The sequence below is a fragment of the Anomaloglossus baeobatrachus genome, chromosome 6, assembly GCF_048569485.1.
Source record: "Anomaloglossus baeobatrachus isolate aAnoBae1 chromosome 6, aAnoBae1.hap1, whole genome shotgun sequence".
Taxonomy (NCBI): Eukaryota; Metazoa; Chordata; class Amphibia; order Anura; family Aromobatidae; genus Anomaloglossus; species Anomaloglossus baeobatrachus.
Window position 1 is genome coordinate 330,634,695 of NC_134358.1, and position 27,431 is coordinate 330,662,125.

General features: G+C 38.9%; 1 protein-coding gene across 7 annotated transcripts in view; it reads left to right on the forward strand.

Annotated features, from left to right (window-relative positions):
* The window catches only part of LOC142243250 (poly(rC)-binding protein 3-like), a 1,512,260-nt gene that overhangs the window by 1,325,339 nt on the left and 159,490 nt on the right, over positions 1-27,431 (forward strand). For all 7 annotated transcript variants that reach the window (XM_075314940.1, XM_075314939.1, XM_075314946.1 and 4 more), the window contains 3 exons: positions 10,272-10,295; positions 10,392-10,424; positions 24,953-25,069. In XM_075314940.1, the coding sequence (XP_075171055.1) occupies positions 10,272-10,295; positions 10,392-10,424; positions 24,953-25,069 (174 nt within the window). The remainder of the gene's footprint in view (positions 1-10,271; positions 10,296-10,391; positions 10,425-24,952; positions 25,070-27,431) is intronic.

The window sequence follows — 27,431 nt, forward strand, 5'->3', positions numbered from 1 at the left end:
CATCGCAGGCCGATGCTGCGATGCCGAGCGCGATAGTACCCGCCCCCGTCGCAGCAGCGATATCCTTGTGATAGCTGCCGTAGCGAACATTATCGCTACGCCAGCTTCACATGGACTCACCTGTCCTGCGACCGTCGCTCTGGCCGGCGACCCGTCTCCTTGTTAAGGGGGCGGGTCGTGCTGCCTCATAGCGACATCACACGCCAGGCGGCCAATCGGAGCGGAGGGGCGGAGATGAGTGGGATGTAAACATCCCGCCCATTTCCTTCCTTCCACATATTCTACGGAAGCCGCAGTGATGCCGGTAGGAGATGTTCCTCGCTCCTGCGGCTTCACACACAGCGATGTGTGCTGCCGCAGGAGCGAGGAACAACATCAGACTGTCGTGTCAGCGTAATTATGGATTACGCCGACGCTGCAGCGATGATACGATTATGACACTTTTGCGCTCGTTAATCGTATCATCGAGCCTTTACACACTACGATGTCGCATGCGATGCCGGAAGTGCGTCACTTTTAATTTGACCCCACCGATATCGCAGCTGCGATGTCGTAGTGTGCAAAGTACCCCTCAGTTTCTTCACCACTGTTCCCTTGACAACCCGTTCGCCCGACTCTATGTTAAATTCTTCCCTAGCCGGCCCAGTTGGAGTTAGTCATAACTCAGTAGTCCTCTTCAGAGCCAGGGACTGCTACTCATAGTTCAGGCAAGGACATTTCACTAAACCCAGCTACATAAGGGACCTTTTACCCACTTGCTCCAGACATCCTGGGGTGACCCTGATCGTATGGCCGAGTTACAGTTGTGATTTCTCCTCATCACGCCTCCCACAGATGCAGTTTGTGTCTTGTTTCACGTTTCTTCTACTAGTGTGAGGCCCTGACAAAATCAGGTTGTCAGAGGAGACTGCATCCATCTTCCAGATGCAGGACTCTCTCCTCCTTGGCCCTCCAGCACAACCCCACACAGGTACATACACAAGCCACAAAAGCCTAGTCACCCCCCCAGGACACTAGGGACACACCAGTGGGCAGGGCCAGGCAGATGGTGACACCCACCTAGGGGTCCTGAGGTGTAAAGGGGAGGGAACAAGTCAGAAAGAGTTGAGCAGTGAAAGTGAGAGGAGTGAAGTGGTAGTCGGGGGTTGTAGCTCCCGGACTACCGGACTACCTAAGCTGACTAGGTGGCAGACGACAGAGCAGGGCCACAGGCGACAGAGATCCGGTAGCGGGAGACCTTAAGTGGTTGTAGCTCGCCGGTGTCGACAGCGGGAATCCGGTCCGGAGGCCGTGCACAGTCCTAGTACCTGGACCCTAGGGCAAGGACAGCTGCAAGCACCTTTCCAATTAACCAGCAGGGGACAAGATTCCAAGATTCTGGGTCTTACATAGGGAACGAATGGGTTGAGCTCTTTGTCAACCCCACTAAACACTAAAGAAGACACAGGGATCACGCACACGAGGAAAGGACATGAACAATTTATCTCCAGATGCCTCAGGAAGAAGTTCAGCAAAGAGCAGCAACGATCCTACAGATGAGTGCAAGCCACCTGCTTCCATCCAGAGCTTGTGAAGGAACTAAATATCACCAGCACAAGTCCAGAGAAAAGGAGAGTATTTAAACCCAAGGGGAAATACAGATAATTAGCAGCTGAAGGGAAGAGGAGCTCTGCTGTGTCCTAAAGGGAAAGGGATAAAAACCCAGCAGAGGAGATACCCAGTACACTGAATACAAACAGCAGGAATAATAAAAAGTCAGGAAGCCTTTTGCAAAGCAAAACGCTGTGACGATCTATTGCCGGACACCACTGGACTGTCTGTCACCTGTGACACACCTGTGACAAATAATGAAAGAAAACACTTACCATATACATTTAAAACATAGTGTCCCGAGAAACTTTTTATACTAAAATATATGATTGGTAGATTGGTAATACAATTAATACAATTAAATTAATACAATTGGTAATTGTATTAATTTCTTTTTTTAATCATCCGGCCTGTAGACATCATGTAGGGGGCTGTATGATATTCCGACATGCCGGGGTGACAATGCTTCTAAGGGAGAATAGCTCCAGAGTATTGCATTCAATGCCTCATTAAACACTTTTTTCAAAATAACTTAAAATCCTGTGGAAGAAAACAAGACTATTGCACAAAATTTTGGATATAAAAGACTGTTTAAAGCACCTTCAGCCACTTATGATGTATACGTATGAATACCCTTGTTTATAGTGCTACGGTCAGCACCACCATTATGCTGCATTTGTATTTCCTGTGATTATATACAATCATCATTGTATTATCTCAAATTTCATTAACTGGTGAAATCAAATTAGATATATAATTACAGAGGGATGGTAACAATCATGCAGTAGAGAGTGAGTTATTTTGCCGTTTTGGTTTACCATCATAATTCTATGTAATTGCTTGTATTACTACTCACAAATGAAAGCTTATGACCCTTACATTATGGGGATACATTTGTTATTGCAATGTGAAATACCCTATTTCACTTATTTGGAGATAAATGTTGTCTTTAGAAGATTTTTTGTTGCCGCCTACTAAACTCTGCAAGGTTCTGCTCGATGGAGATTTTTATTTCCAACAAAAACTCAGGCTGATTAAAAAAAGGAGAAATACAGAACTATTCACCCTCATCTGATTCCTCAAGACTCCCTTACGTATAGATATTTGGTGACTACTGGTCTTTATTGGTCTCATCTCAATACATGGGAAATGGAAGGAACCAATCTCTGGCTGAAGCTGGTCACCTCTCCCCATCACACCAATATGGCATCATATACATTGCTGTATTGTACACCTGAGCATTACAGTTCTGTAATATTATAGTAATTGAATTATATGGGCTCATAACTCTCCACGTTTCTAAGTGTATTTTTGGAACAGATTTGCTGCGGAACATCTGTTTCACGCATTGGAATTGGGTTATTTCTGAAACTTGTGCATGGATTTCTATAATCTCAATTCAGATGGTTGGGACAGTTTTGAAGTTATCACAACATATCTACCACATATATATTGTATTTATGAAAACACTACTATCACAATAATGGAGGCTATATTACAGATGTGTTCTCTTAGGTGAAATATAACATATGACCATTTTTTAATAATTGCCCATATGTTTCCATGCTCCTTGTGTTTGGTTGTTTCGGACAGTATGATGATCAAGGTGTCGGGTAGGGTAAGGGGGTGTACCTGGGCAGTGGCACCTCTTCTCTCATGTCTAACATCTGACAGTAGTCTTACACTATCCTCTCCAGACCCTGCGGCTGCAGAACCTTGGGATGTACTTGACAAAGTGCTAGGATGTTAGGGATGGGCTCTGATCTCTCACTAAAATTACAATGAATCCCCATCATTATCCACATCGTCTCATCAACAGACACCCCTAAATGGCGTTTTTACCCACATAGTAGTGCATCAGCAGGAGTTATCCCAATTATAGTTCATTAGTCACTTGTACCCCAGTAATTGTGCATCAGCCACAGATACTTAGTCTTAGAAACCCTGATAGTAGGGCATCTGCTGGACAACACCCCATTACATCCCCAGAAGAGTGTTAGCCGCAAATGTCTCCATAAAGTCAGACTGCCAATACTACACTGTTGAATATAATTGGCCAACTACATTAACTATTTAGCACATCACTTGGATTGAAATATTTTCTTTCTTCTTTTCTTCAATCCATAACTTAAGTGTGTCTTATGCTTAGTGCAGACATGTATTAATATGTGTGTGTTAAACATAATTTTTTAATTATAACTATTTTGTTTTGAAATTTAGTACAAACCATTTTAGGTTTGGCAAAAATCCTGCAAAGTAATCCCTTTAAGCATAGTTGTCCAATAGTAAAATTTGAAAACATTGATGTCTTAATGGGAGATCCCAGTGTTCCACAGTTCCTCTTTGGGGACTGAGCAGTGCTGCTGGCATCCTATCTGTTGGTATGAATGCATGATCGGCGGGTATGGTGCATCTATCCTATTTATTATGCTAATTCGCTATTTAGAAAATTTTGAATTAAAATAAGAAAAATCCTCAATTATTTATTTTTTACATTTGATAGACAGACTGCGAGTAGTTGGCTGGTTGTCCTGAATCCCTCACTTTTTTCTTACAATATAGAAATGTGATAGAGGAAGTCATGATGGGATTTTTCACTAGCCTCGTACTTTCCACTCTAATCCTTAATCAGTTCAGACTTAAACATAAAGAATATCTTCCATTAAGCATTCATTCAGAAAAAAGGAAATAGAGGTTTGTCTGCGCTGCTGAAAAGTCCACTAACACTCCACAAATTAGGGGATATTAAGGTGGTTTATTGTCTATATGTTTCATAGTTTACTGACTTCTTCAGAACAGTCACATGGCACTTCCTTTTTTTCTGTGTTTACCGCTTGTGTGTTTTCAGCTGCTTACAGACTAAAGGCCACGTCTCACTAAGCGACATCGCTAGCGTCATCACTGCTGAGTCACGGTTTTTGAGACGCAATAGCGATCTTGCTAGCGATGTCGCTGTGTGTAACATCCAGCAACAACCTGGCCCCTGCTGTGAGGTCGCCAGTCGTTGCTGAATGTCCTGGACCAATTTTTGGTCCTTGCTCTCCTGCTGTGAAGCACACATCGCTGTGTTTGACAGTGAGAGAGCAACAATCTGATTGTGCAGGGAGCAGGGAGCCGGCTTCGGCAGACGCTGGTAACCAAGATACACATCGGGTAACCAAGCAAAGGCTTTGCTTAGTTACCCGATATTTACCTTGGTTACCAGCGTTCGCAGCTTCTAGAAGCCGGCTCCCTGCTCCCTGCACATGTAGCCAAGGTACACATCGGGTAACTATAAGCAAAGCACTTTGCTTAGTAACCTGATGTGTACTATGGTTACCAAGTACAGCGTGGTTACACAGGTCGCTGGTGGCTGATCTCTGATCGCTGTGGAGATCTGCCTGTTTGACAGCTCACCAGCGACCATGTAGCGACGCTCCAGCGATCCTTGCCAGGTCAGATCGCTGGTGGGATCGCTGGAGTGTCGCTAAGTGTGACGATACCTTAAGTTTCTACAATGGCTGTGCCCTACACATCCCCACCAGGTGAGCAGCTCCTGCATCTTATTCACTCTATTATACATTGGATAAGACTCTATTGCACCTTATGTTTTCTCTCCAGCATACATATTGCGTGTTAATTGACACTGGATTAAGTCTTTCAATCTTATCGTCAGGAACATTAATCCAACATTAACACTTTTGAGAAGGAAATGTGCAGCAGAATTTAAACCAACCATTGTTCTCAATAAACTCTTTGTAAGGATGGATGTGCATGGAGAATAAATGCCCTGTAAGATGTTGCAGGTTATAAATTGGATTTGTTCTGTCCTTTCCATAGTTTGACAGCTTGAGCTTCTTTTTCAAAGTTCATAAGAGTGTTTTTATCTTGTTGTTTTGTTTATTCTAAAAATGACAAGCATACAAATGTAATAGAATGCAAGGAATTCATCCTCTAGTTGTTCCGCTACACTTCCAATTAATGTGAAAGGCTCCACTTCTGAAGGTCTCTGGAGACATGCTTCAGTTAAGCTCTTGTTTTACCAACATAGAGATGCTGTTATAGGGAAGATTTAATTGAGCAGCTGGCAGGAATTTATTAAATGTCTTTAAACTAGGTGATTAATGGATTTAGGGTATAGTCCCACTGAGCAGTCAATGAGAGGCCAAAAAGTGGCAGAGGTGCAGCAGTGAGGAAGAAACCACTTTGATGTGCAAGTCTATATGGTCTTCAGATTGAGAGCAAGCATGCGTTCTTACTGGATTGTTAATTGATATTGGCAGTGTGACAGTTATCAATCATCTAGTCAGCATGCTCTGCCCTGCAACAAGCTGGCTACCTACAATGTGAAATGCTGAATTTCTGTACTATTTTCAATGGAATTAGTAAGATTTGCATGGGTAAACAGTATTATTGTTTTATATAGTAAATTTTCAGTCACATGTCTATCTACAGTTTTCAAGGAATTATATGCCTAAGGGTAATCTATTACTAGATTTTTGATATGAGAGCAACAAAATGTCAAGACACTAGTTCTATCTATGTACAGTAGCGCTTACTGAGCTGCTTTCTGCTTTTTTATCTGCTGTAGATGCACCAGTTCTCAGAATGCTGAGCTCTGTATAACCCTGCCTACACCACTGATTAGCAACTTTCTGTGTAAACAGTGCATAGGCAGAAAAATTAAAATCAGTTGTGGGAGCAAAGTTTTACATGAATATGGAGGATGACATGGCAATAGATTGACTCGTGCTCCTATGAAAATCTCCTGGTGATTTTATCAAACTTGAGTTAGGAATCCATGAAGTGACACATCACTGGAATCAGGATCTCAATCTATACCAGTGATGGCGAACCTGTGGCACTCCAGCTGTTGCAAAACTACAATTCCCATCATGTCTTCACAGCCAAAGCTTTTGCTTTGAATGGCCAGGCATGATGGGAATTGTAGTTTTGCAACAGCTGGAGTGCCACAGGTTCGCCATCACTGATCTATACTATGCTGCTAAACTCACAATCATCCTGCAAGCTGCAGTGAAGAGGCTTTCAGAGATATCTGATCATAAATTCAGTAGCCACTTATGGTGCATTTATCAAATATGTGAAAATACGTTGTCTACATTAACATTCCAGACTTTATTTTACGAGAGACAGTGAACCACCATTGACCAGTGGTGACTTACAACTTTTGAAAGCCTTCGGTATCTAAGCGTGACAGAGTGACTGGGATATTGAAGTGGAACAATACAGGCACACTAGTTTTATGTTAATTTTAGAATAATTAGGCAAGAACACTTTTCCATAACCAGTTGACGTTTCTACTATAGGATAGACAAAACTTCCTTAATCCATTCACGGATAGAGAGTTGTCGGCACACAATTCCAGTGACAGTGAGGGGAAAATAACAATTAGAATCTGTAATTCCAGTGACATGTGGGGGAAAATAACAATTAGAATCTGTAATTCCAGTGACATGTGGGGGAAAATAACAATTAGAATCTGTAATTCCAGTGAAATGTGGGGGAAATAACAATTAGAATCTGTAATTCCAGTGACATGTGGGGGAAATAACAATTAGAATCTGTAATTCCAGTGACATGTGGGGGAAATAACAATTAGAATCTGTAATTCCAGTGACATGTGGGGGAAATAACAATTAGAATCTGTAATTCCAGTGACATGTGGGGGGAAAAATAACAATTAGAATCTACAATTCCAGTGACATGTGGGGGAAAATAACAATTAGAATCTACAATTCCAGTGACATGTGGGGGAAATAACAATTAGAATCTACAATTCCAGTGAAATGTGGGGGAAATAACAATTAGAATCTACAATTCCAGTGAAATGTGGGGGGAAATAACAATTAGAATCTGTAATTCCAGTGAAATGTGGGGGAAATAACAATTAGAATCTGTAATTCCAGTGAAATGTGGGGGAAATAACAATTAGAATCTACAATTCCAGTGACATGTGGGGGAAAATAACAATTAGAATCTGTAATTCCAGTGACATGTGGGGGAAATAACAATTAGAATCTGTAATTCCAGTGACATGTGGGGGAAATAACAATTAGAATCTGTAATTCCAGTGAAATGTGGGGGGAAATAACAATTAGAATCTGTAATTCCAGTGAAATGTGGGGGAAATAACAATTAGAATCTGTAATTCCAGTGAAATGTGGGAGAAATAACAATTAGAATCTGTAATTCCAGTGAAATGTGGGGGAAAATAACAATTAGAATCTGTAATTCCAGTGAAATGTGGGGGGAAATAACAATTAGAATCTGTAATTCCAGTGAAATGTGGGGGAAAATAACAATTAGAATCTGTAATTCCAGTGAAATGTGGGGGGAAATAACAATTAGAATCTGTAATTCCAGTGAAATGTGGGGGGAAATAACAATTAGAATCTGTAATTCCAGTGAAATGTGGGGGAAAATAACAATTAGAATCTGTAATTCCAGTGAAATGTGGGGGGAAATAACAATTAGAATCTGTAATTCCAGTGAAATGTGGGGGAAATAACAATTAGAATCTACAATTCCAGTGACATGTCGGGGGAAATAACAATTAGAATCTGTAATTCCAGTGAAATGTGGGAGAAATAACAATTAGAATCTGTAATTCCAGTGAAATGTGGGGGAAAATAACAATTAGAATCTGTAATTCCAGTGAAATGTGGGGGGAAATAACAATTAGAATCTGTAATTCCAGTGAAATGTGGGGGAAAATAACAATTAGAATCTGTAATTCCAGTGAAATGTGGGGGGAAATAACAATTAGAATCTGTAATTCCAGTGAAATGTGGGGGGAAATAACAATTAGAATCTGTAATTCCAGTGAAATGTGGGGGAAAATAACAATTAGAATCTGTAATTCCAGTGAAATGTGGGGGGAAATAACAATTAGAATCTGTAATTCCAGTGAAATGTGGGGGAAATAACAATTAGAATCTACAATTCCAGTGACATGTCGGGGGAAATAACAATTAGAATCTGTAATTCCAGTGAAATGTGGGGGAAATAACAATTAGAATCTGTAATTCCAGTGAAATGTGGGGGAAATAACAATTAGAATCTGTAATTCCAGTGAAATGTGGGGGAAAATAACAATTAGAATCTGTAATTGCAGTGAAATGTGGGGGGAATAACAATTAGAATCTGTAATTCCAGTGAAATGTGGGGGGAAATAACAATTAGAATCTGTAATTCCAGTGAAATGTGGGGGGAAATAACAATTAGAATATGTAATTCCAGTGAAATGTGGGGGAAATAACAATTAGAATCTGTAATTCCAGTGAAATGTGGGGGGAAATAACAATTAGAATCTGTAATTCCAGTGAAATGTGGGGGAAATAACAATTAGAATCTGTAATTCCAGTGAAATGTGGGGGAAATAACAATTAGAATCTGTAATTCCAGTGAAATGTGGGGGAAATAACAATTAGAATCTGTAATTCCAGTGAAATGTGGGGGAAAATAACAATTAGAATCTGTAATTCCAGTGAAATGTGGGGGGAAATACCAATTAGAATCTGTAATTCCAGTGAAATGTGGGGGGAAATAACAATTAGAATCTGTAATTCCAGTGAAATGTGGGGGGAAATAACAATTAGAATCTGTAATTCCAGTGAAATGTGGGGGAAATAACAATTAGAATCTGTAATTCCAGTGAAATGTGGGGGAAATAATAATTAGAATCTGTAATTCCAGTGAAATGTGCGGGAAATAACAATTAGAATCTGTAATTCCAGTGAAATGTGGGGGAAATAACAATTAGAATCTGTAATTCCAGTGAAATGTGGGGGAAATAATAATTAGAATCTGTAATTCCAGTGAAATGTGCGGGAAATAACAATTAGAATATGTAATTCCAGTGAAATGTGGGGGAAATAACAATTAGAATCTGTAATTCCAGTGAAATGTGGGGGAAAATAACAATTAGAATCTGTAATTCCAGTGAAATGTGGGGGAAATAACAATTAGAATCTGTAATTCCAGTGAAATGTGGGGGAAATAACAATTAGAATCTGTAATTCCAGTGAAATGTGGGGGAAATAACAATTAGAATCTGTAATTCCAGTTAAATGTGGGGGGAAATAACAATTAGAATCTGTAATTCCAGTGAAATGTGGGGGAAAATAACAATTAGAATCTGAAATTCCAGTGAAATGTGGGGGGAAATAACAATTAGAATCTGAAATTCCAGTGAAATGTGGGGGGAAATAACAATTAGAATCTGTAATTCCAGTGAAATGTGGGGGAAATAACAATTAGAATCTGTAATTCCAGTGAAATGTGGGGGGAAATAACAATTAGAATCTGAAATTCCAGTGAAATGTGGGGGGAAATAACAATTAGAATCTGTAATTCCAGTGAAATGTGGGGGAAATAACAATTAGAATCTGTAATTCCAGTGAAATGTGGGGGGAAATAACAATTAGAATCTGTAATTCCAGTGAAATGTGGGGGAAATAACAATTAGAATCTGTAATTCCAGTGAAATGTGGGGGAAATAACAATTAGAATCTGTAATTCCAGTGAAATGTGGGGGAAATAACAATTAGAATCTGTAATTCCAGTGAAATGTGGGGGAAATAACAATTAGAATCTGTAATTCCAGTGAAATGTGGGGGAAATAACAATTAGAATGTTGATTCATTGTATCAATCATCACCCTTTCCTTCTGTTTCTTCCAGGAGGTGGGGAGCATCATTGGGAAGGTCAGTACCCAATAATCCTATTCTGAAATGCTTATGTGAAATCAAAGCTCTGCATGCCATAAACGTTTCTCTTTTGTGATTTTGTTTTCATAACAGAAAGGTGAAACGGTTAAGAAGATGAGAGAGGAGGTAAGAATATGAAATGTCAGTGTATCCTTCTCAATTTCTGTCAGAAAAGAATATTTACGATTCATCCATATATTTCATGCTGCTCCAGGAAAGAGTAAGAGTGTCACTCAGCGGTTGAGGATATTTTCTCAGCTGAGATCTCTTACAATGCACTGACATCCTCATCCTCACAGTTGCCGTTATTTATTGTCAAATCAAACTAGTCATTTCATTTTTTAATGACAAACTTGCAACACCAAGAAGAAGAATTAATGGAATTATGGAACTCCCAGGATCGTGTTAACAATATGCAAATGATGGAAAAATGGAATCAAAATGTTCAAAGCGTCTGGATTTATTCAGTATTATGAGCACTACACATAAATATACTCGCAATTACACATCTTCATATGTTAGACTGGTGCAGAAAAAATGCTGTAAAGTAAGAATAAAAATAGATGTGTTATTAATTTGTTTTTATGAATTGGTAAAGTGGAAAGTGAAAGAATAAAAGAGAAAACTACAAGTCAACATTTGATATGACCACTCCTTGCCTTCTAAGTAACATCAATTCTTCTAAAAAAATGGGTTCCCTATTATGTAACAATTATTTTTATATATTGGACACTTTTCTAAGAGGGTGAGGCTAATAACAGCATTTTGATTGCCTGAAGCATTTTTATTTATTTTTTATCCATTTTATTTTTCATTCAGGTTACAAATTGCTCAATCCATAAAGTCAAAAAAGACTTTTGGTGGCATTTCAATGTGTAACTATTTTAATTTTCAGCTTATTTTCCTTGTAACAGGTGCTGGTATATTAGCCACTGATAGAAGGAAATGCAGTTTGCCTGCTGCATAGCAGAGCTGTTTAGGTCTCCTATTAACAAGCAGCTCTTGGGCTCTCCCTATATACAGCAATCTCATGACTGCTGTGTATGGAGGTGGAAATGCCATCAGCGCTTCCTATAACTATATACACAGTGGAGGTTTAATGTCTACGGATGGACCAGAAGCAGATAACGCATGCCTTTACATATGACCCCTAGATTTCCCAAAATCATAAAATGGATCATAAAAGACTGTAGTCTAGTTTATATAGTGATATATCTTTGCCCAATATACTGGCATTATTAATCATGACAGCCCATCGAAAAAATGTAAAACTACATCAAATCAATATTTCCAAACCCATTGCCTTCAAGACAGCATACATTCTTTAAAGAAGTCCAGATAAACGTGCACACTTGTGGAAAGCATTTGGCAAGGAGCTTGTTCCACATAATCCGAGATCTTCTGTGGATGTAAGCATACATAAAACCTTCTGGCTCTTCATGTAACACCAGCCAGTATCCATGATGTGGCCTCTTTGGTGGCCATATCATCATCTAACCTTTCTAGAAACTTAAAAAAAGCAGTACAATAAGAAAAATGGGACAAAATACTAGCTAAAAATCTTCTCCACATAGCACTTTTATTATGTGTTGTAAAATAATCTGCAATGCTAACTTTTTTTTCAAAATTGAGTGCTCTGAGTAGTTGATATCATTTAATAGATAACTATTAGGGACTCTCAAGTTTGATTATTTTTCTATTTGGTGACCAACACCGTACAAAGATATATTTTAGCAATAGCAAGGCTTTTGTTTTGTATTACAGTTTTAACAATGCCTAGTTCATTTTGACAATAGAGCCGCTGAACACAAAGATGCTGCAAGTCAAAACACTATGTGGCTGATTCATTAAGATTTTTACACCCCAATTCTGATGTAAAACACCTTAATAACGCTCATTGTCATGTCAGCTACACCAGTATAGGCGGAGCATAGGTAAGACAGGGCGTGGCTACTCCCATTTATCAAATTCATGAAAAATTTCCATTTAAGTGTCATAACTTACTCTAGAAATCTACTCCATTCCTTTCCATCCCTTGAATGGTGTACATTTTTGACATCGACGCATGCAGGTTAATAGCTTTGCCTGATTCATTTAGTAGATTGTGCTTCTTAAAGTGAACCTGTCAGCAGGATTTAGCACTATGAAGAAAATAAATTACCATAATGACGCAGTGATGCTGATTAAATTGATATCTGCAGTGAATGAATCCGATCTTTAGTTGCTAAATAATCTTACTCTAAAATTTTCATAATTATGTCATCGTGCATGAGAGTGGGACTTGAGGGAAGAGTCTTCTTCTTGTTCTCCAACCCTGAGTTTGCCTCTTCTTTCTGCTACAGGTCCACTGATTATTCCACTCAGCCGCCATGATTGTAATGGACATCGCATGCTCAGTGTGATTTTAAGGGTGGTCTGCAGGTCTTCAAGAAAATGGTGCTGATCTGGTGCATGTGCAGACTGAGACTTCAGCTCATTTGCCTCTTCATTAAGCCAAAATCTTGATCTGCGCATGCGCTACATCCAGCAACATTGATTGTGCTCAGTATAATTCTACAGACTGTCTGCAATAAAATGTCGCCGAATGTGGCACATGCGCAGATCGAAATTTTGTCTTAATAAAGAGGTGATAGAGCTGAAATCTTGGCCTGCACATGTGCCGCATCCGGCATTGTTTTATTAAATATTGCCAGTAGAATCACACTGTGCACGCGCTGCTCACTGCAATCTTGGTGGCGATGAGGAATTTAAAAATGGAGGCCGGTCACTGTATAATCAGTGACCTGTAGGAGAAACAGAGTAGGCAGGCGAGGGGCGGAGAAAAAGAAGACCCTATCCCCAAGTCCTGCCCCGATGCATGGATGGCATCATAATGAAAACTTTAGAGAAAGATTATTCAGTAACCAAAGATCGGATTCTTTCACTGCAGGTATGCATTTAATCAGTATCATAGTGCCATTATGGCCATAAATTTACTTTAAAGTACTAAATTCTCCTGATTCTCTTTAATGAGTTATGTGCATCGTATTCAAGCAAGCTTATTCATTAACACTACTGTGCGACGCGCCAGTTTTAATATATTGGCCCCATAGAGTAGAACAATGGAAACATTTTTAAATGTTCTTTGTGAACGCAGCATAATTGATTGTTTAAAGGTAACTTGGTTATTGGAGGAGGAAATGCTGAATTATTGACTTAATATGAATTGTTAAACAGGCAGGTTAGAAGTTAGTTTAACTGAAAGTCATTCACATTTCTAAGCTTTACATTGCAGTTTTCATTACAATATCTGTGTGGCTCCAACATAACGGTCAAAAAGGCCCTGGAGTATCTAGCTATATAATATTCAGTGTACAGGTACAATGTGTGTGGGGGGAGGTTTTTGCAATGTCAATCACTCCTTGAGTATCAACAGTCTTGAAAGCATGCAACTTTTATCATAAGCTCCAAAAATATACACATATTACATATACTTTTAATTATGCACAGTGGCTTGAAAAATTGAACACAGACCATGAATTTTTCCACATTTTTTCCACGTTATGCCCACAAACAGATGAATTTTATTGGGATTTTATATGATATACCTACACTAAGTAGCAAGTATTTGTGTCGTGCAAAGGAAATGATATCTGGTTTTCTACATATTTTAAAAATCTAAATCAGAAAATTGTGAAGTGCTTTTATATTTAGACCCTCTCAGTCAATACTTTGTAGGACCACTTCTTGCTGCTATAACTGCTGCAAGTCTTTTGGGATGTGTCTCTATCACCTTTGTACATCTAGAGACTGAAATTTTTGTTCATTCTTCTTTGCAAAATAGCTGTAGCTCAGTGAGATCGGATTGAGATTGGAGCGTCTGTGTACAGCAATTTTCAAGTCTTGCCACAGATTCTTAATGGGATTAAGGTCTCAACTTTGACTAGGCCTTTTAACGACATGACATTTGTTTGATCTAAAACTGTTCTGGCAATATGTTTAGAGTTGTTGACCTGCTGGAAGGTGAATATACACCCCAGTCTCTCTTATGTAACCAGGATTGCCCTATATTTAGCTCCAAACATCTTCCCATCAACTCTGACCAGTTTCCCTGTCCCTGCTGAATAAATGCGTCCCTACAGCATGATGCTGTCACCATGTTTGACATTGGGAATGTTGTTTTCTGGGTGTTGTGCAGTGTTAGCTTTCTGCCACACACATTTCATTTTGCATTTAGCCCAAAAAGTTCTATTTTGGTCTCATCTGACCAGACCACCTTCTTACCTTCTTACACATGCTAGCTGTGTCCCCTTCATGGCTTTTAGCAGACTACAAATGTGACTTCTTATGGCTTGCTTTATATAATGGCTTTTTTTTGTCACTATTCCATAAAGGCCAGATTTGTGGAGTATATGACTAATAGTTAATTTGTGGATACATTTTCTAACATGATCTGTGGATCTCTGCAGCTCTTCCAGAGTGACCATGGGCCTCTTGGCTGCTTCTCAAACTAGTGCTCACCTTGCTATGTCTTGGTAGGCTTGCAGAAGTGCCAAGATGCTTAAATTTTTTGTATAATTGATTGAACTGTGTCCTGTGAGATGTTGAAAACTTTTGCTATTTTTTTTTATAAACTAACCCTGCTTCACTTTTCACTCAGATAACTTTATCCCTGACTTGCCTGGTTTCTTCCTTGGTTTTCATGATGCTGTTTGATTTGTAAAGTTGTCACACAAAACTCTAAAGTCTTCACAGATCACCTGTAGTTATATTGACAATCGATTACACACATCAATTCAATTTACTAATTACAGTAGGTGACTTTTGGAGGCAATTGGTTACTCAGGACTTTATTTAGGGGTATCAGACTTGATAGGGCTGAATACAAATGCATGTCCCAATTTTCAGATTTATATTTTTAAAATATTTTGAAAATCATGTTACATTTCCATTACACCTCACAAATACTTGCTACTTTGTGTTGGTGTACCACTTAAAATCCAAATAAATTACATTTAAGTTTGTTGGTGTATTGTGAAAAAATGTGGAAAGTTTATAGGGTATGAATACTTTTTCAGGGCTCTGTTTATAGTGGTGTAGTTGTTCAAATCAACCAGTTAGGTTAAATTTCCAAATGACATCGCAAAAAGACATGGTGGACGCTGATTGTTACACTTCTCTTTTGCACTATAAGATTATAGACACCTAAGGAGAAAATAAAATAGAGTGCATTTTTCAGCCAAATACATTATCTTATAATGCATGCATTATAGCAGTAAAATGGTTGGAATCCCGTGTTTGTCGTGAAGTCTATTTCCCAAGGTGCCAATAATGGTCTGTGCCTAATAATGGGATAATCAAAAAGTGTGAACTGCATTACACAAGTTACTTTATATTTAATCAAATCCTACACAATTAAACTTTAAAACGAAGAGAGCCAAACTTTTCTAGTTTCAATTATAAAGACTTCAGAAAGTACATCAAGTGTAATGGTCTACAGAGCTCCAAGAGGGTAATTACATTGTTATACAAAACAATACTGAGCAAAGTCACCAGTTTTTCTAGAAGCCTATTTTAATGCAAGTGGAAGCCAGATGATTTACCTGTAAGATAAGACATATGGGTACAACATGCAAACTTTACTTTTTCAAAACACATCCAATTTTATATTTGAAAAACAATATTTTTTATTTTTTTATGTGATTAAATATTGGGAACAGCAAACCAGTCACATTGGATTTCTACTTGTACTGTATAAACCTTCATGCTGATTTTACATAAACACAAAAACACTAGCACCATCGTTCAAGCTCCAAAATACAGTAAACTCATGTAGCAGGTGGAAAATACACTGGTGAGCAAAAGGGTAACAATGTTATGAAGTTTTGCATATCAGGGTCCATATGTCACCATCCACTACAGCTTCAATCATGAAGCTACTTTCATTTTATAGACAATCATTTTGGCTACTTCATACATAGATTGGATTAGAAACTATTTAGCATATGATTAGTTATGTAAATTTCGTCATGTCACTGCATTGTTACCGTTTTGCTCCTAAAAAAATCAATTGGATTTAAATGGCAGCATCCTCCAGCTGATCACGTATACAGGAAGTGCTGCAGCTGATTTTTCCACATCCCAAGGCACTGAACACAGTGTCTGGTAGTAGCCCATCTCACAGATAGTACAGAAAACCCAGATTTATCTGCCATATAAGGAAAATTCAAGTTCATATTGTAGAAAAAGACCATACTTTACTGATTGAGGTAATTTTATGTAATTGATTCATCAAGCACATCTTCTGTCCTTAACGGAGGCATAAATTTAATGGTTGCACGTGACAGGATGGAGCTTATAAGGCTATGTGCGCACACTGCAGTTTTTTGTTTCTCCAGCAAAAAATGCACCTTCTGGCAGAAAAATGCACCTCTGGCCGAAAAACACATGCGTTTTGGTCGCGTTTTCGGTGCAGTTTTACTGCGTTTTTGCCCCTGAGCTTTTTGTTAACATTGTCAATAGCAAAATGCAGGGAAAAATGCAGAAAAGAAGTGACATACTGCTTCTTTTACTGCAACCAAAACTGCAGACATAAAAGAAGCAACGTGCGCATAGCCTTTACACAAAGGCTGGGGAAGGTCATACATGCAGTTTAGGGCCAGAATCTGCACCCAAAACTGCACCAAAAAAGCCGCAAAAACGCAGCAAAAAAAGCAGCGTGCGCACAAGGCCTAAGGCACGTTTCATGTACAAGGCAGATATATCCTGAGCTGTTTTCTGCATATCTAATCTCAATCTCTGTTTTAGTTCAAAGCTCAACACTGTAATTGCACAAATGTTACTTTCTGGTCAGTCTAGACTTTTCACAATTCTACCAGCACTGGTCTACACAGTACGTCTCCAGCGCCACTCTACTAGATGTCTTAGGTCCCCAACCAAGGATCTGTTTCTGGCTTCTGACCGTACAAATTACAGTTGGATGAACATCCTCCTGTGTATAAATGAGGCTAAGATGCTCTAGCTGTGCCTGGTATAAATGCCCCTATCTTAGTTGCTTAGTTACATAGGTTGGAAAAACACCTAGGTCCATCTAGTTCAATCTTCCTCCACCAATTATACATTTGGTCACTAAATTATTGATAACCCACAAGGTTTTGTGTACTTAGGAAATTATACAGCTCTTTTTTTAAAAGCTGTTATAGTATCTGCCATTACTACCTCTTGTAGTAGGGCATTCCACAGTCTGACTACTCTATAGTAACACAGTTACACTAGATAACTTTGGTTGCTTTGACCACCTCTTGCCACCATTATTATTCTTAGGAACACATCAATTGAAATACTATGTCCCAAGAATGACAAAAGTATTTTAGGAGTGACACCTTTATATGCTAACCAGAAAAATTATATTAGCAAGCTTTCAGGGCATCAAGGCTCCTTCTTCAGGCTATTTTCAAAGGTATCACTCCTAAAATACTTTTGTCATTCTTGGGACATAGTATTTCAATAGATTTTTCTGGCTAACACGGTACCACAATATTACCTTGTATTGCACATTTTTAGGAACATACAAACATGTGTCTCTCCTACCCCTTACTTTTCCAATCTAATTATAACTAGCTAATCCAGGAGCTACTTAATTTTAATGCCCATGTATTTCTCCTCCTACTTGTCCATTGGCTAACCCTTTGCTGTCCTGGCTACTACAGCCCAACATGTGCATTACTATATAAAATATACTAAACAATAAATTAGGGTATGTGCCCATAATCTTGACTCACAGCGTCCTGGACACAGCGGGTCCTGACCTGCGGGGCCGCGAGTCTCCTTAGCAGAAGAACGCAGGAGACCGCAGCTGACTGTGCCCACGATCAGGGTTCAGTGCGCTGCGGTCTCTCGCTTGTGCTCTCCCTACGGAGGATGCATGCGAATCAGCAGCAAACAATTGACATGCTGCGGCTTGGAAAGCCACACCCCAGGTCTGTGTTTGCTGTGGAAAAAACAAGCACAGTGGGCAGAAGATATCTAGAAATCCATTTACTGTGCTTGTACTGTACAATGCAGCATTTTGGATTAAGCGAAAACACACTGCATCCAAAATGCTGAAAAAACTGATCGTGAGCACGCACCCTTACGGTTATCTCATTCTAAAATACATGAATTTCTTTAAAAATGATGTCTCTTCTTTCTCTTCACTCTTACAAGCATATTACCTCTTCCACTTTCTCCACAGATGTTTTACACACTATATACTAGTTACAGGTCTGCACTGTGGAGCGCCCAATGTTTTTTCTATTACTAATAGATTATGTTATTGTTAATTTTAAAAAATCTGTCTCAGTCACAGATATAATTTAAATATATTTAATATATTAAAAAAAAACTTACTCAAATGTATTTTGATCTACAAGGCTACAGAGTCTTGAAAAAAAGTTAACCCATTACATTTTCCACATTTTTTCATCTTACACCCTCAAACTTAAATGTAATTTATTGGGATTGTATGTGATATACCAACACTAATTTGCAAGTATTTGTAAAGTTTAAAGGAAATTATACATTGTTTTCTAAATATTCTAAAAAAAATATACATCTGAAAACTGTGAAATACATTTGAGTTTGCCCCCTATAGTCTAATACCTTTAAATAAACTCCTGAGTAGCCAATTGCCTCCAGAAGTCACCTAATTAGTAAATTGAGTCCACCTGTGTGTAACATATTCTCATTATAACTATAGTTGTTCTGTAAAGGCCTCAGAAATTTGTTAGAAATTATTAGTGATCAAACAGCTTCATAAAAACCAAGGATTATACCGCACAGGTCAGGGATAAAATTGTGGAGAAGAGTAAAACAGGGTTAGGTTATAGAAAATATAGCCAAGCCCTGAACACCTCATGGAGAACTATTCAATCTATAATCCAAAAATGGAAGGAGTACAATTTACAGATACTTGCTACTTTTGTGTTGGCATACCGCATAAAACCTTAATGAAATACATTTAAGTTTGTGTGTGTAACCAGTGATGAGCAAGCGTGCTTGCTCCCGCTGGATACTAGATCGAGTATCAGAGTGCTCAAGACGTTTGGTACTTGATTGACTATCGTGTTGGTGCGCAACATGCTTGATTTCTTGGGTTGCATATTCTCTGTCTGTATTTTTTCCGGAAGCTGAGAACGATCTGATCCCGACTCACCTGTTAGGTAATTCCAGAAAAATGCTCCAGTTTTCCACTGACTTCCATTATACTCGTCAATCGAGTCGACACCTTGCGAGAGTCTGACCTACTGGAGTCTAGTAACGAGCGCTTGAGCATTTTAGTGTTTGCTCATCACTAGGTATAACATTATACAATGTGTTCATGGGGTATCAATATTTTTTCAAGGCACTATACACAATTGACAAGGTTGAAAAAAAGTCCAACCTATAATCTTACAGGATAAACTGTTACCAGGTAGAACTCAACTGCTCCATATAAGGAGCAAAAATATATTCTATATTCCTAATATAACAATCCCTGATCAAAAACAGATCTGGAGAAAGTTAATTCTATTCACTTCTGATATTGTACATTTCAAGAAGGGCATCGAGCTATTCTTGAACTTTCACAATGAGCCAATGACAGGATTGTGTGGTGTAGAGTTTTCTATTATCTATTATTATTATTATTATTATTATTATTTATTTATAGAGCACCATTGATTCCATGGTGCTGTACATGAGAAGGGGGTTACATACAGAATACATATATAAGTTACAATAGACAGACTAGTACAGAGGGAAGAGGACCCTGCCCTTGCGGGCTTGCATTCTATTTCTCTAGTCTCACTATTCTTACAGTTAAGGCCACTTTACACACAGAGATAAATCTTTGGCAGATCTGTGGTTGCAGTGAAATTGTGGACAATCAGTGCCAGGTTTGTGGCTGTGTACAAATGGAACAATATGTCCATGATTTCACTGCAACCACAGATCTGCCAAGGATTTATCTCTGTGTGTAAAGTGACCTTAAGAATGGTTGACAATGGTAGAATTGATTGACGCCTCAGGCCAAAAGAGACATTCCAATGGTGCTATATAGAGTATCTTTGGCTTTGACAGTGGGTCTGGGGCTGGCTTAGATTAGGAGCCAGTAACTAGTCACATGCTCTAATAATCCTAGCCAGCCTCAATGCAGTGCTTAGAAGCTCACTAGGGAAAAGATTATAGGCACTGCAGCCACCATTGATAGAGCGCAATGGTCACCAGTCTCCTTGATAATGAGCAGTTAACAATAAAAAATAAAAGTAGGTATAATAGGCCAACAGCAGCAATTTACATTTACCTGATTTGCCAAATTTACTTTTTACAAGTACTATGAAAATATTTAAAAAATGGGAAGAACCCTTTAGTATTATTTGCAAATATTTTAAATTATTGTCTCTAGACACCTTTCAACATTGTCTTAAAAATGGGTTTTCTGTTTGTTTTTGTAAACCAGATTTCTTTACTTTATACTGTACTTTGAAAATGCATACAGTTAGGTCCAGAATATTTGGACAGTGACACAAGTTTTGGCAGTTGATCTTTTTACCAAAACATATTCAAAATACAGCTATGGAATTTATATGGGCTTAAAGTGCAGACTCTCAACTTTAAATTTAGGGTGTTCACATCCTAAGTGGAATAAGTGTTTAGGAATTACAGCTCTATTATAAAAAAAATTGATCAATTATTTGCTAAAAATCTCATTTTTTTATCATAGTACAGTTGGAATAAATTTGTGAATTTTCACTTTTTATTTGATGCATGCCAATTTCAGATCGTGCTGGTTCCCTTTTTTTCTCTATTATATGTAGCTGCCTCTTTTTCAAGGAACCAAATTAAAGTAGCCTATTATAATAGTAATAATAATATTTACTCACTTATATAGCACTATTACTTCCCCACCCCTTTACATACATCAGCAACACTGTCCCCATTGGGGCTCACAATCTAAATTCCCTATCAGTATGTCTTTCAAGTGTGGGAGCAAATTGGAGCACCTAGAAGAACCCCACACAAACATGGGGAGAACATACATACACCTTGCAGATGTTGTCCGCAGTGGAATTTAAACTCAGTATCCCAGCGCTGGATAACTGCAGTGCTAACCACTGAGCCACCATGCCGTCCATATCAAAAGCTCTTTAATGGTCCACATGGGCTATTCATTGTTAATATATCATCAATTAAGCAAACAAAAGGTTTGGAGCTGATTCCATACAGTATGTGGCATTTGCATTTTGAAGCTGTGGCTGTGAACCTACAACATGTAGTCAAAGGAGCTCAAAATAGAAGAGCAACAGACCATTATTTGGCTGAAAAAGGGCTCATGATCCAAAACACACCTTATCTTCTGTAAAACATGGTGAAGGCAGTATAATGGCATGGGGATGTATAACTTCCAATAACACTGGTTAACTAGTGTTTATTGATGAAGTGACTGAGGACACAAAAATCCATATTAATTCTAACGTGTACAGGGCTTTACTTTCTGCTAAGTTTCAACCAAATGCAGCAAGGTTGGTTGGTCAGGGCTTCACAGTGCAAACGGGCAATGACCCAAAATATTCTCTGAAAGCAACCCAGGATTTTTTTAAGGCAAAGAAGTGAAATATTCTGCAATGGTCGAGTCAATCACCAGATCTCAACCCCATTGAGATCACATAAAGACATATTTCTCAACTTTTAAAGACAGAAATAGGGATATGTATTGCGATATGCATACAGTAATCATTTTCTTATTGAACTCCTTTAGTATTCTCAGCAACTATGATATCCCATTCATGGCCCCAATAGAGTATGATGCCCGCAAGATGCACACCAACACACAATATGTTACCTCCACAGTGAATTCCCTCACACAATTTGCTCCAACACTACTGATCTCACACACAGTATCATGCCACAACAATGCCCCAATACAGTATGATCCTGATTAGGGTATGCTCACTCCAGTGTTTAACTAGCGTATAATTCGAACAAGTGTTATCCAATATTTAATTAGACAGCACTCACTCTAATATTATACTATGGAGCAATGCCAACCAGTGCTTTTTTCTCATGCTGATTTGGCATGAGAAAAAAATTGCTGCATGCTGTGATTGGCAGCGTATGTTGGACAGCACACACCCATTCAAGTATATGGGTGAATGCAAATCATTACCTGCACTCGGATGTCATTCTAGTGCAGTCCAATCTACACCAACACAGACAATGGAGAAGATGGTGAAATTAAGTTTCTCCTGTGCTCTGAATCTCGCATGATAGAGAATCGGATTATGACACTTGGCTCACACTCGGATCAGAGCTCCGCTCACATTTGGAGTAAAAATTATGCAAATAAGTGTCATTTGCATAATCCATCAGATTCTCTTGTGAGAGAGAATATACACTAGTGTGAGCGTACCCTTAAACTGTAGAAAAAAACTGCAAAATGTCCGCTTGACTTCAGAAAAATGTCATGCGTCTGCAGACAAGGTATAACACTATTTCTGGCCATCATATGACTTGTATCCTGCACATTTACACATTATCCTGGTAGGTGTTTCCCATAGACAGCACAGAAAAATATTTAGTGTATTAACTAGAGTTACATGGATCCCAAAGCAAATCTTTCCTCTCCCAACTAATTCCACCCATTCCACCTGGAACTAACATGTTCCCTTCTGCACGTCCTGCATGCTTTTCTAATACAGTTCTGTTATACGTACAGATTTTCCTGTGGATACACAGCATATTTACCTTGAACGTTGAAAGGGTGAAATCAGTGGTGTATAGCTGTAACTTTTCCACAACATAATAAGCATGCCGAGTAGCTGAAAACTGGTAGAATGCTTTTATTGCCTTGCAATATATTTCTGCTAATTGACCACAACCAGCACCAAAAAATAGGAGTGTCTATACTGCTTTACAAACATCAGCACTCTGGCCTTGTTTGTGTGCACAGTCCAGTGTAGAGAGATCATTAAACCACGGGTCTGTCTCAGTCTTCCTCCAACAGTTTATTTCTTCTCATCCTCCCTTCTGTCATAAACTTCTATGAGCAGCACATAAAATCTGATCCCTCAGTTAACAAATGACTTGTGTGTACGGATTTTATGAGTAAATTCACTGGATGATCAGTACGGCAGGCAGAGTGAGAAAACTGGGGCAGCAGAAGTGCAGAAAGTGGCATAGTTCTGTAGTAAGATATATTACAAAGTTTCCTCACTTGTACAATTGAGTTATGAAAAGAAATGAAAAGTTAAAAAGAGTTGTCTGATACTTTAATATTGATGGCCTATTCTTAGGCGGGCTTTGCACGTTGCGACATTGCACGTGCGATGTCGGTGGGGTCAAATCGAAAGTGACGCACATCCGGCGTCGCAGTCGATATCGCAACGTGCAAATCCTTTTTGATACGATGAACGAGCGCAAAAGCGTCGTTATCGTATCATCGCTGCAGCCTCCGACATTTCCATAATGCCGGTGCTGCGACAGGTGCGATGTTGTTCCTCGCTCCTGCGGCAGCACACATCGCTGTGTATGAAGCCGCAGGAGCGAGGAACTTCACCTTACCTGCCGCCGGCTGCAATGAGAAGGACGGAGGTGGGCGGGATGTTTACATCCTGCTCATCTCCGCCCCTCCGCTTCAATTGGCTGCCTGCCGTGTGACGTCACTGTGACGCCGCACGACCCGCCCCCTAAGGAAGGAGGCGGGTCGCCGGCCAGAGGGACGTCGCACGGCAGGTATGTGTGTGTAAAGCTGTCGTAGCGATAATAATCGCTACGGCAGCTTTCACTATATATCGAACGTGCGACGGGGGCGGGACTATTGCTGCAGCATCAGTAACACATTGTTACTGATGTCGCAGCGTGCAAAGCCCGCCTTAGAATAGGTCATTAATATGACATCAGTGGGGATATAACTCCCAGAACCTCCACCAATCATCTGTTACCAGGGCCGGCAAAGGCCAGATGTGCTCAGCTGCAAGCTTCGTCAACTGCACAGTGACTGCAAGGGGGTACTGTACATCTAAGACTACTCATTTGACTAGAGATGGATGTCCAGTACCTGGCCACAGCAACTATGCAGCTGTTGGAAACTTGCAGCTCTCCAACTGATCACATCCGACCCCCCATCGGCACCGTGTACACCTGATCATCTGATCATCAGAAGTGTGGCACATCTGGTATTGGTGACTTTTCCTATTGGTAGGCCGTCGATATTAAAGTACCAGACAAACCAGACAAACCCTTTAAGATACACTGTAAGTATGCAAGAAAGAAGAACTGAGACTTTACTTTTAGGTCATATTTCCTGACATGTTAACAGTGATGAATAAAAAAAACAAAGAATATATAGAAAATATATAGAACATTGAATAACTTTTCATTTAATTTTTAACTTAAATCTGGAAAACCTCAAAATTATACATAATAAATGAGGAGACTATAACACTGTCCCCTGTGGTACCCTAATGACCCAACTATGACCCAGTCTGATTTTCTTGTATGACCTCTGACAATGCTCTATTTATCTGTTACATTTTGTATACCAAAAGGTTTTTTTTAACTAACAGTTCGTTAAGCATAATAATTACATAGTCAGACAGACAGCTACATAGACAGACGGATATTAACTATCCATACTGATTTAGTTTCTTACATTACAGAGCGGAGCACGAATCAACATATCAGAAGGCTCTTGCCCAGAAAGAATTGTAACAATCACAGGACCAACAGATGCAATTTTTAAAGCATTTTCAATGATTGCACTAAAATTTGAAGAGGTAAGTGAACAGACCAATCCATTGGAAAAAAGACTACGTATATTAAAATTTGTGAAAATCTATTAAAAAAGCAACAATACGACAATAACAACTTGTACAGTTATACAGAACATATGCAGAATTCTGTTTTTGAAGGTGTTTTCTCATCACAGACAACCCCTTTAACATGAGGTTTTGGCAGCCTGATGCCTGGTCAACTCATCTGTTTGGAAATTGCTTATGAATCTGATGTAGGAATAATACAGTATATTATTACGGGTTGGTTATTGGAATAATTAGCCAGCAATATGATCCTCTGCTCCATGACATCCATATTACATGTCCTATTTGAGGCTATCCCCTTAAAGCCGTTTGGTAGGTTGGTATTTTCCTGGCTAACCATAGGTAATTGAGAGCTTGTCGAATGTATCAGAACACCAGGCTTCTTTCACAATTGCCACATAGGTTCATTATTTTTTTGGTACCTAATACAAATGTGGACTTGGCAGTGTAATTCACACACTAATCTTGCCCCTTTACAAAGTTGTCTTACATGAGTACAGGATGCATCCTGGTTAGAAATCCATCCATAAGTGTGATTCATACATGGAGCTTATTGGTGCACTTCTTTTGAGGCAATGCCATGAGCTGATTCAAAAGAAATGGAGAGTTTAGAGGATATATTTATACTTTTTCTACTACCTGGATCCATTTCCAGATCCATGCATGGAAAATTTCACTTCAAACTGTATCAGCTCCTCCTGCATGTGTGAATCCAGCCTTAACCAGGAGTAAGGCCATGTCTCACTAAGCGACATCGCCAGCGACATCGCTGCTGAGTCACGTTTTTTGTGATGCAACAGCGATCTTGCTAGCGATGTCGCTGTGTGTGACATCCAGCAACGACCTGGCCCCTGCTGTGAGGTCGCCGGTCATTGCTAAATGTCCTGGACCATTTTCTTCAAAGGTGATGTCCTGCTGGGCAGGAAGCATCGCTATGTTTAACACTGTGTGACAGGGTCTGAATGACAGCAGAGATCGTTATACAGGTCGCTACCGCGACCTGTATTGTTACTAAGTCGTTGATAAGGTCTGACCATGTGACATCTCACCAGCGACCTCCCAGCGACTTACCAGCGATCCTTATCAGGAAGTATCGTTGTCGGCATCGCTGGTAAATCGTTGTGTGTGACTGGGCCTGTAGACTGCAGGTCTATCTGCCATGTCCTACATTGGAATCACTTATAAGAGTTATGTGTATGATAAGCTCCTTTCTGTGCAATGATAAAGATTATCTTTAAACTCTTGGATTTTGTCACTGCTTTTAAATAACGAAACAGTCAAAGTCTGACAAATTTTTGTTAATTTTTCTGGTGTTTGTTTTAGCACCAACACAAATTACCTTATCTGCTTAATGGCTAAAAAAAGAACAGATTCATTCACTTAAAACGCTTTTAGCTGTAACAGTGCTGGAACAGGAATAATGGGTCAATTTGCAAGATGTTTGATCCTTTCTTTTGCCTTTGCCTAGACTTTAGGGAGAAGCAATTGCTTCCAGTAATGCACATTAATGGCAAAGAAAAAAAGGAAAAAGCCCTTACAGTCTGGTTCCAAAGCGGATTGAAATTGATAGAATAATTGCACACTTTCAACTGTGCAACTGTATGATTCAATTATGTATTGATGTCAATGTTTTACATTTCTGAGGGCATACATTTCATTCACCTAAGGATTTTCTTTTTTCATTTTGCTTGATCTAATCGGTTTCATTTTGTGTAAATCTGGAAATTTCAAATTAAATATTTGCATAGAGTAATTAAGCTAAATGTGTAATATTTGTATTGCATCAATAGTATGTAGTTGTTTCATTACTTGTAATGTCAGCTGCCAGCTGCTTAACCTTCATAGACTTTAATGCAATCATATTTTTCTATTAACCCTTTTGCACCAAAGCCTGTTTTCTATTTCACTTTCCTGACAAGGCCACATTTTATAATTCTGACCAGTGTTACTTTATGTAGTACTAACTCAGAAACACTTCAACAGATCCCAGTGATCCCAGAGACTGTTATTGTGTGACACATTGTACTTCATGCCAGTTGTAAATTTTGGTAGATATAATTTGCGTTTATTTATCTCAATATTGAACATTTGACAAAAATGTGAACATTTTTCACTTTTTGAATTTTTTTAATGCCCTAAAACCATGTAGTTTTGCCACACAATATAGTTAATTTATAACATTTGCCACATGTTTACTTTACATCAGCATCATTTTTTAAACATTTTTTTTGTTAGAAGTGTTAATAGTATATCAGCAATTTATAATTTTTCCCCCAAAAAATTAGAAAACCAATTTTTTTAGGGATTACATCACATTTGA